Source organism: Thunnus thynnus, chromosome 3 (assembly GCF_963924715.1).
Source record: "Thunnus thynnus chromosome 3, fThuThy2.1, whole genome shotgun sequence".
Taxonomy (NCBI): Eukaryota; Metazoa; Chordata; class Actinopteri; order Scombriformes; family Scombridae; genus Thunnus; species Thunnus thynnus.
Genome location: NC_089519.1, coordinates 3,328,119 through 3,339,265, shown reverse-complemented (window position 1 = coordinate 3,339,265; position 11,147 = coordinate 3,328,119). Strand labels below are relative to the sequence as shown.

The following is an 11,147-nucleotide window of genomic DNA, read 5'->3' as shown; positions in this document are numbered from 1 at the left end:
ACAAATGAATCACTGACAGCGACACAAAAGTAATTTTAAAAATGCATGTGTTTTATTACAAATATACAGTTACTCAGATAATTGCAATTCAGAGCTTACATGTTGTCAATACAAAACAAACTACAGTATAACAGAGATAATAACTCCATATTTCTTTGCTTCATGTGGTATAGACATCGTTCATACCATTATTTCAAGTGAAATGACCACTAAACCACAAGAACTGTTGATGTCTGCATAAAGTAGCTACTGTACGTCTGTAGTGAGTGAAGCTGAACGCCGAAGGCAGTCATGAGAGGAGGACTCTGTTGTCTTTCGCCCACTTCCTCAGAGCTCTGATGATGTATTCAACCTGGGGGTTTCCTGAATTTCGAAGCAGAAGCACCACCTCTTTCAGCGTCTCCCTGGTACACAAACAGGATATGTGAGGAAACCAGATTAGATTAAGAATGCACCATCACTCATGTTTCTTTTATCTTTGATTTAGACGTCCCACCGACAGTTTGAAGCATGTTTTTTGGACGTGGAATGTTTCTTTGACAATGATGATGTTTTGCAAGTGTGAAGCCAAACTTTTCAAAAATGTGAAAAGATAAAAATCAAGATTGACATTGCTGCGCAGGACGAACATACTTGGACTCTTTGTTCGCCAGTATGAGCTGGAAGATGCCGACACATGCCCCTCTCTTGCCCTCCCAGTAGTTGGAGCCTGGGTCCAGTTTCTCCAGTGCATCGAATGCTTTGGCTGCGTAGTAGAACTGGCCCATCTGAAATCAACAGGATGTGATCATGAGCACCTCACGCAACACGCAGACTTCCCAGACACAGATTGAAACGCCTCGTTACCGAATGAGCTTTCTGTCTCCGCTGAGAGGTTTTATCTGGAACAATACGTGTTTGTGAAGTCTGCTCACAAGTTTGGTTGCAGTTCACAATATGGTGAAAGAACTTTTTTTGAAAAATAACACCTCTAATGACACGAGTTAAAATGTGCTTATGCAAGATGTGAAGATAAAAAAATGGAGCCAAAACAGGGCTGTAGGAAATATCACAGAGAGAAGTCAAGATCCACAAAGAAAAATCTGATATTTAGAACCAAATCCCAAATTAATTTAGTCTAGAATCAAGCATGAAGCAAGATTAAGTTTAGAAGGACAAATACATTAATTCAAGAGGTTCATCAATATACAACTATTTGATAATAATCCCAATTGACTCAATAGACTGTTGCTTGGACAAAACAAGTGATTTCAAGACGTTGCAGTGAGTTGTGTCTTACTTTTACAGACCAAACAATTAATGGAGAAACTATTCAGCAGATTAATAAATGATGAGAAATAATAGTTAATTGAAGCCCAAATTCATACACATTTTTTTTCTCTCCTTCAAGCATTTGGGCCTTGTCAACTCAATAAATCACGTATGAAGATACAGTATATATACTGTATGTATGTGACACATCTGGTATGAAATCGACATGCTTTGGAAATTTGTAGCACAGACTGAAGGGCCTCTGCCTTCAGCAATAAATCACTGTAATCTAACAGAGAAATATGAAGCGAGATGTAAACGTTCGCACAGTTCAGTTACACATAAATGTACCAGAAAAAAAAGGCAAAATACATGTGTTTCCATTCAAGTGGTCACCATAGATGAATGAGGATGCTGTCACCTTGTAGCAGTCGTTGGCAATGAGCTGAAGCAGACTAAAGGAATCGGAGGAAGTGCCCATCTTCAGATAGAGCTCCCAGGCAAGCCGACCCTTCTGGTTCATTATGTCTGACAAGAACAAGACGAGTGTTCAGTAATCCATCATTCACAGGCAGTTTCAACAACTTTTATAGATTCAAATTTGAAGAAATATTAACCGCCTGTGGGCAGGTTTTTATAGATGTGGATTAAGCCGAAGGAGGAAAAATCTTTTAATGGAGATTTCCATTTCTTAGCACAGCTGAGAGCAACATTAGCCGTGTGTAAGAGTGACCCTGAACTCCTCAGGCTAGAAATCTGGTAGTGATTCAGATCTCAGCCTCAGTGAACAAGTATAAGGAGTTCCTCGGTCTCTTTTTCTCCAACTTATGGTCTCTTGTTGTGCTGGCTTTGAGGGCGTATGTGTTGTCTATCTGAAAGGCCTCGCCTTTGTGCAGCTAGTGCCAAATGCAACAGCGAGCCTTTTGGTGAAAACTACTTATAATATATGCAAAATGTCGACGTGCTGCGTATCGGAGCCTTTTTCCTAAACAAACACCTCACCAACGGTTGGCATTTTGAGCTGGTGTGCACGTGCTGGTTGTCTGCTGCGTTCAGGACTAATTTTAAGATTTTATGGATCATTTTGACAGAATCAACAGACTCTGTGCCAAAGCATCGCCTGAGATTTGTTCTCAAAATCAACAGTTAGAGTGTCTGGACTGATTCCTCTAATCTTTTTTTAAGTAATGCATCCTATTAGTTCTGTTCTTATGTAACTATAATTTCTTTGATACACTGAAATTGTATCTCCTGTTTAACTAGATTTCATTATTAACTGCTGTTATTTTTTCTGCTTTCTAATCTTGTGTTTAATGCTTCACTTTGTTATTACGTCTTTATTTTAATGTTATTGCCTCTGAATTTATATAGATGTTCACATTTTCTTTTATGCAGTCGTTTGTTTTCAATTCCTTTTAAACTCTAAATGTATTTAAAGCACTTTGAAACTGCCTCGCGTATGAATATGTACGCTATATAAATGAATTTGCCTTGCGGAAAAGATTTTTGTAATCAAGCATACTGCACCATCATCATCATCATCATCATCATTACGACGGCTATACATACAGCAGCGTGCCAGCCAGCTGAGGTAAACATAGTCATTCTTGATCTTTTCACTTTGAATCAGCAGAAAAATCTGAAAGAAAAATGAAAAGCGGTCAAAAATAACAGTCAATAAGCTGTCAGGATTCATAATAAAGCAGCAGCTCCGTCGACGTTCGACGTACCTCTTCAGCTTCTTTGTAGTTGCCGAGGGCTGCTTTAGCCTGAGCGTAGTTGAAGTTGAACGTATCATCATTATAGAAGTAACCCTGAAAATAGAAAAGTGCAATTATGCAAGAAAACACAAAAAGGTTGAGTGCCTGCATATCCAGAGAAAAAAAAAAGTGTAGGAACAAGTATCAGCTTTTTGTTGGTAGCATGAATCACAGTGAAGGTAAGAAAAAAAAAAAACACACATAAATGTTCTGCGTTTGTAAAGCACCACTTGAAGTGACACTATTCACCCGGCGCGTGGGAGTCTTTTTTTTTTCCATCTTACATACTGATACCACAGTAAAGTAATAACTCTGTGATTCTTCACTTGAACAAATCATATAATATGTTCCTGGTACTGAGCAACGCTAACCTTGACTGAGTTGAGATATATAAGAACATCTTCAAACTGTCTCAAGAGGAAGAAGCAGGAGGCCATGCACTGTCTGCCGGGAATAGTGTCTGAAAGGGAAAAAAAGAAAGAAATCACACACACGTTTGCACAATTTTTCTTTAAAGCATCAAATTGATTAAACTTCTATTCAGTGTACCGCATTCACTGGCTGAGCCTCCGACCAGCTGAAAGAACTGCTGAGCAATTTTCAAGTGATCCCTCTGAAAGATAAAAGCGCAGCGACACACACACACATTTGTCTCCCGCTCACTATTATCACATCTGTTTTGCATGTAACTCTTTTTACGTGTAACAGAAAATACTCACTGATCCAATTTCTTGTCCCAGTGCAGCATTTACCACTCCTTTCAAAATATACTCCTGGGAAAATAACAGAAGATCAGAAAATGTCATCAGCTCTCTGTGTGTCGTCTCTTCATGGTGAAAGAATTTCAAAATGAAAATATTTTTTCTTAAGCAAGTGAAATATTGCTTTTAAGAATGAAGTCAGGGATTTGTCGAGCATTTGAGGTCTTTTCTTCGTTCCTATTGCGAAACCCATCAGAATCCACTTCAACAAGTAAAGAAACATCGCCTCCGCCAACCAGTCGAGTTGCAGTTTACATCCACGTCTGTCCAGACTTATAATATTTGTAGTCAAGACTTTGAAGGAATTTAATAAAGATCAGTGTCACCAATTCAGTATCCGACCAAATGTGGTCATAATCTTCCCTTCTGTTCTTGAGTTACGGCGTTCAATAACGGCCAGAAAAGTGTTTTTATGGAACATTATGACGTCACAGTGAAGTCGACCTTTTGGATATAAAATTTCATCATTTCATCATTTTATCCTTCTAGAAGTTTGTGAGAAACTTTGTCATAATTATCATATGAATTCTTCAGTTATGGCCAAAAAATGTATTTTGTGAGGTCACGGTGACCTTTGACCTTTGACCACCAAAATTCTAATCAGTTCATCCTTGAGTCCGAGTAGACGTTTGTGCCAGATGTAATGAAATTCCCTCCAGCCTGAGATATCGCCTTCACCAGAACGGGACAGATGGACAGACAACCCAAAAACATAATGTCTCCGACCACAGCTGCCGCTGGCGCGGAGGCATAAAAAAAACACTTAATCAGCTTCACGTTTTGAGATCCAGGGGACGTTAAGTCGCTCTGGAAGTTGAACAAAAGTGGTCTGAATTATTAGTAGAGCAAGAACACATAAAAGCCCTTCATTTAATGTGGAATGATTAAAACATATTCATTTTAACCATGATGATTCACCACCAAGCCTGAAAAAATAAAGATACGAAATCTACAAACCGTTAAAGTGAAAACACTATTATCAATATTAACCCTGATTACAGCTGTTATTATTCATATTAGACTGAGACGGGGTCGATCTGGAGTCTCTTATTGCAGCCAAACAGATAAATCACCCTTGAGAGAACAAGCGAAGCATCATATGAAAAATCATCACCTGAGGTGTTGTCGGCACCAAATCCTGTATGAGGTTGAAAGCTTCCTGGACATCGTCTGGAAGTATAAAACGGAGCATATGAATCCCGTTATCAGGGTACCTTTGAATTATACATCACGTTAACTGCACCATGAAAACACAGATACAGCATTTATGTTAAATGTTGCACAATAAATGATAAATATGGCAGTGTAAACTAATTATACTGCATCTTTCTATTATTCATAACTTTTCTCTTACTAGTATAGTTGATTAGTAAATAAAGGTCTAAGGATCCGGATCATTAACAGTTCACTTAAAAATCCTGCAAGCAAATTTCATTTCAATAGGAATATATTCTCACTTTTTGTTTGTTTGTTTGTTTTTCAGAAAACTACCACGGCTACGCACCCTGTCTGAGATAGTAAATGACCAGGTTGAGTCTGGCCTCGGGGATCACATCGATCAGAGGAGGCAGCACCTGCAACGCCCCCTCCCCACCGCGAAACACCACCTGCAGCACACAGGGGAGAGATTCAGAGTGTGGGAAAAGTAGCACGTTAGTCACTAGCGTCTGCACACACCGGCTACAGCTACACACTCGCGGTTTGAGCTTGTGAAGAGCTTACCAGGTTGTGTCGGATAAGCTCCTTAGCAAACTCAAAGGAGCAGGAGGAGATGTCGATTAGGTTCTTCAACTCCGCCTGAGAGGGGGAGAGAGAGTGCACACACACACATACACACACACACAAGTCAAGCCTACCACCGTTTACTCTCCCTGTAGAAATTTCAAGGGCAAGCAGGTAATGATTCCACTGTGATGGTGCATGCAGGGATAAGTAAAACATTAAAAAACTAAGATCTCTAGTGAAGCATTAAAATATTAGCTCCTTCCCACTAACAGTTACAGTCCTATTGATTTCTCCATTCAACACGCCTGGGGTTTCTCTGATGGTGCATAGAGCCACAAACATGGATAGGGATTTAGTATTACATTGCAAGGAAATAAGGAAAATAGTTTTGAGCAACCAATTATTTGGCAGATATCTTTGCAAAAGACTCGACATGAAACATGTCAACATGTGTGTATGTGTGTGTGTGTACCTCCGCTGCCTTGCCGTTGTAGAGCCTGAAGTGGTTACAGGCCTTGAGGTTGAGGGCTATGGTGGAGTCAGGCATGCTCTGCAGGTACACCGCCAACACCTCCTGGGACACATCATAGTAGTCCAGCTTGTAGTAACACAGAGCGACGTACACTTTCAGAGCCAGGTATTCTCTGAAAGACCAGATGTAAAGAGGGTGTGAAACCAGATTCTATTCATGTCGCTTTAGATGAAAGAGGAAATACTGCTGTCGGTGTTTTTGTGATATTTGTTTTTGCATTTAAATTTTGTAGCAAATGCATAACTTCCTGTTATGTTTTGTAGCCTTATTTTGCAAATGTTAAACATGAATTGAATTATTCACTATTTTCTTATCTTGCTTGTTTTGATATAATAGTAGAACATGAACAGATCGGTGAAGTCTAGGATATGTTTGGGTTGGATGTGTTGTGGGACAGCGAGCCGGTGGAGGTTCTGGAGGACGGGGGTGATGTGGTGAGGGGAGCAGCTGTGGGTGAGCAGGCGAGCAGCAGAGTTCTGGATGTACGGGAGTTTATTTAGGCGCCATAAAGGAAACTGTTGCAGTCGTCAGTTCTGGATGTTATGAAGGATGGATCAAAGTTTCAGCAGCAGAGAAGAAGAATGATGGGCGGAGACCAGCTATGTTTTTTAGGTGGAAAAAGGCACCGGTGCTGGTGATTTGATCGACGTGGTGTTCAAAGGAGATGTTGCTGTCAAAAATGATTGAGGTTGCAGAGTGGAGTGGTTTTTCTTCCAGTTGATTTAAGCATTTCAAATGTCAGATAATTGTATTTTATGATAACAAACCTACTTATAAATAGTCAGCTTTGTATTGAAATCTCATATAGTATACAAAAGTGATCACAGGAACAAACAGACACAAGTGAGGAAACACCTGAATGCCAAAAATGGGTTTTTACAAAGGAATGGATACTTGAGGGCTTGCTACCCTAACCCTTGGGAAGTAGGCTGGTACTGCTATAATTAACCAATCTCTGATGTAAATACATATATTTTAGCCTAAACCTATTTTCATATTTCGCATATTTCTGTTAGCAATCAAAAGAAATAAGTACAGCTAATTTGTATTCTGATGAGGCCTGTAACTAAAGCTGGAGGATCTACTATAAACCTCATGAGGATCTCAAGAGAAGTGGCCCAAGATATCTGGTGGAATCAAAGTCTTTCATTTTGTTAGCCTAGCTACTACAGATATATCAGCCTTACAGGAAGCTACCTCAGCGAGTCTGCTGCACTGACACTTGAATTATCTTTATAGTTTCACAAGACGTGAAGTGCACATAATCTAATGCTCCTCCATTAACACACTCACACCTGTCATGGTGGTGCTAAGATGGCACACATTGTGCTAAAGTGCAGCAGGACTGTGAAACTCATTTAGCAGAGCAAAAGACCAAACCTGTTCTGCAGTAGAAGTCGTTTATAGATGTCTATAGCCTCCTGGTAGTGCGAGCGCATGTAGTGGATGGACGCCAAGCTCAGTTGGTCCTCTGTCACATCCTCCAGGTTCTGATGGAAACCCATCAGCCTCTTCTCATCGTTGAACTGAGGCACGATACGAAAAGACAACAGACAACAGAAGGAGACATCAATCAGAGGTGTCATCAAGATGACACAGAAAGGGAAATACTAGGTGAAAAGAAAATACACCACAAAGCACTACACAACAAAGGAGAAAGATTTTATCAGGTCTGTGTTGAGATGAGAAACAAAGAGAAACGCACAGTAAAGAGAAAGCGTTGGAAATACCACTAAAATGTCCTCATTACTGAACTCAGATGAAAGACGGTGGAATAAACAGAATCAGTGTCGTACAACATGAGCACAGACCTGCATGTTTCTCTCATTTTATAACCACAAACTTACTGCAGGGCTACTCAGCAGACAACTGTTAGTGATTGAGTGAAGCAGAAAAGGAAAGAAAAATTAACATGTAATAGTGAAAACACTTTATTAGTTCTCCAACCTTGTGAGCCAAGTGGAAAAGGAGCCGGTTTTGGAGAGGGGACACTGGCGCTACAGAGACAAACAAGAGACACCAAAAGTAGTCAGACAGCACACCAAATGAGAATAATTCATAAACATCATAACCTTGTTCTCAGCAATCAGTATGTTGATCTGAAGAGGAAATATCTTATGTACCTCTAGTTCCAGAAAAATCATCACAATAAAAGCTCCTTCATTCACCATAAAAGACCACTTAAATAGAACTCTAAGCACACTCAGGCTGTATTTCATGGTTTGTGCTGGGCCCTTTAGTTTAACTGAAAGAGAACTCCACCAACTGTTTGTCGGCCTTTTGTGTCTCCAGATGGAGCTGCATGAAGTCTGATAAACTAAGAAGTGACCTCTGTAGCTGTAGTGTCATCATTACATAGTTTGTCCACCAGAGGGCACTGACAAGTCGATTTTTCAGCTGTGGGATGTCCCATTTATGTATCTTTTAAATTTAAAGGGGGGAAAAAAGAGATTAAGTGAGACATTTTTCTTTATGGTATTGCTAGTTTATATTAAAATCTCTTCAATAAAAATGGAATGGGATGATACAGTTTATTACTGTTAATAGTGCTACACAAAGCTGTTTTTTTTCCCCAAATAAAACTGTAAAAAAATCTAGATCAACGTCAAGTAACTAGCGTACAAAGGAGGAATTTACAGATGTGGTCAGCTGGAATACCTACCTTTAGATGCAGCCTCCTCAGCCTCTTTATAGAGCCCCAGAAAAAACAGGGCACAGGCCAGATAAACCCACACATGAGCAGAACATTCAGGGTTCATGGTCAGTGACTTGTACTCCTGTCAGAACATGACAAGGAAATATGACAAATGATATCAGACACACAAATATAATATGGAAAATAAGGAAAAGTAAGAAGATAAGTTGAGTGGGAAGATTAGTATATTCAGAATACTACGCAAAACTGACAGTCACATCCGTATACATTTGTCAGACAGGTATTCAACATTTGAATATTCCATGTAGGGTATGACATTGATATGAAATTTTGTGTATCCAGCTACACAAACACACTCATATACAACAAAAAATACCTCCATAGATCTCTTGTAATCACCCAAGTGAAAGGCGCAGAAGCCAATCCAGAGGTCTGCATGTTTTTCTTTCTCTCCAATACTTCTCTGAAACTGGATATGAAACAGCACACATCATCATCATCATCATCAGCAGCAGCAGCAGTAATACAGTGTCGTCTGTTAATCTATTCCTGAGACTTTAATTCTAGGGTACGACACAGAATAATCTTCAGGAGGCACTGCAGTTGAAAAGTGCAGCAAGTTATTCATTCATCTGCAGGGGCCAATCAGCCCTAGTCTTCTATGATAGTACACTGAATATTTTTGGGTTGTGGACTGTTGGTTGGGACATTTTTCACTGTTTTCCAACATTTTATAGACCAAATGACTAATTGATTAATTGAGAAAACAATCAACCCTAAACAGCCCTAAAATAAATAAAGCTCTTCCCCTATCCCTACTTGACCCGTTCGCCTCGGACTTCAATCAATAAAGTATTACTGACATATAACTTGGACTTCATTCATTTGGACTCCGAGCTTTTTCCATTGACTGTGAAACAGTTTGCCCCTCACTGTCAGATATATATCACCACTTTTAAATCCTGGCCGTGGCCTTTATAGAATCACTTTTGAGTCCCCCTAATTTTTTATAGAATGATAAAATTATTAATTTTGTCTATTACAATTTACTTATCTATTTAGATTGTTTTGTTTTAATTATTGAATACTATTTTACTTTTTTCTGCTGGTCAACTTCTGTAGTTTTTAAATGTGCTCTATAAATAAATTTGACTTGACGTGAACCAATTCCTTAGACTTTTTTTATTGGGCTTCTTATATTTCTTTATTTCACCAGTACAACCTAATATAATGATGTGTATAGTGAGGGTTGAACCCTATCACTTCTAGTGAAGGATGACCTGAAAAGCCTTTAGTACATAAGTATTATCCTTATTAATGAATGAGATGAATCTCATTTACTTTGTCATACTACAAGTAGTGTGAATGTACCTCTAACAGTGTCAAGGCCCCAAGGTAATCTCTCTGTTGCAGGTATTCCTCCAATTGGGGAACCTTCGTCTTGTTTTTCTTCTTTTTCTCACTGATGCTTACAGGTGTCTCTCCTCCCACGGCTGGCTTCACGCGTGAGAGGATCTAAAAGAGTGCAAAACCACAATTTGATTTCCTAAGGTTATGACAGAACTTTGAGGCCAACACGAACATTCCTGACATGTATGAGACATGTCAATGCTCCTGGCATGAAATTATCATTTGACAAAAACGCTAACGTTAACTCACCATGTCGACAACTGTTTCTTAAAAGGAGGAGACAGCTAGCCGAGAATGGCTGGCTTGTTTATCTCTAACCAAGGTAACGTTGGATGCTGCTGTCTATGAAAACAAAAACTGTTAATTAGCGGTTACGTTCGCTACCCGACGTTAAGTTTCAGCAAACTAATGTCATTTTTCGTTCAAATCAACCAGATATCGCCACCAGATGGAATTACGCCCTCTTATGACTAACATGGCCGCGTTAAAATACAAAAATGACACGTTTTTCAGTATCTCTTGGGGAAGTCTGCTATGTAGGACCTTGGCTAGCGCTAGTAGCTAACGGACGGTTTACCACCAGCAAATATTCATTCTTCCGCTTTCATATTTTCAAACTAAAGGCACGAGCAAAGGCCCTGTCAATGTAGTGACGCCGTTCAGCACTATTCAGAGTGAAGTGTCGATATAATCCGTATCACAGCCCTCCCGTTAAAGTCACTGAGCGGGCGGAAACCGAAGCAGGAGATGGCACACGGATAAAAAACTCGTGTACTGTTTTAAACCGCTTTAAAACAGTACACGCCAGTGACCTTTATTTTGTAGTCAAACAGAGTTTAACAGGAAACTGCTCGTGTGAAGTTTCACATCTCAGAGCGATTTGTTCTTTGTTGCCTAGCAACGGAGCAGAAAAATGGCTGCGTAGCGTTTTGACGTCTTTTAAATAATAAAAAATATATATTTCTTATACAAGAAATAGCTGTGAAATATTATTGTACAACAGATATATTCATTGTTTGACAAATACCCAGTTCTGCGTTGTACAGACATTT

At 39.5% G+C, this 11,147-nt stretch overlaps 1 protein-coding gene across 1 annotated transcript; it reads right to left on the bottom strand.

The window, feature by feature from the left end:
* Positions 1-30: 30 nt before the first annotated feature.
* Positions 31-10,780, bottom strand: ift56 (intraflagellar transport 56). The gene is made up of 18 exons (XM_067580977.1): positions 10,345-10,780; positions 10,057-10,200; positions 9,062-9,154; positions 8,692-8,806; positions 7,977-8,026; positions 7,410-7,555; positions 5,970-6,141; positions 5,495-5,569; positions 5,277-5,379; positions 4,887-4,942; positions 3,731-3,784; positions 3,561-3,624; positions 3,383-3,471; positions 2,982-3,065; positions 2,821-2,890; positions 1,673-1,779; positions 634-767; positions 31-404 (listed from the first exon to the last, which is right to left on the bottom strand). The coding sequence occupies exons 1-18, from the start codon at positions 10,345-10,347 to the stop codon at positions 290-292; spliced, it is 1,674 nt and encodes a 557-aa protein (XP_067437078.1). The 5' UTR covers positions 10,348-10,780; the 3' UTR covers positions 31-289.
* Positions 10,781-11,147: the final 367 nt, after the last annotated feature.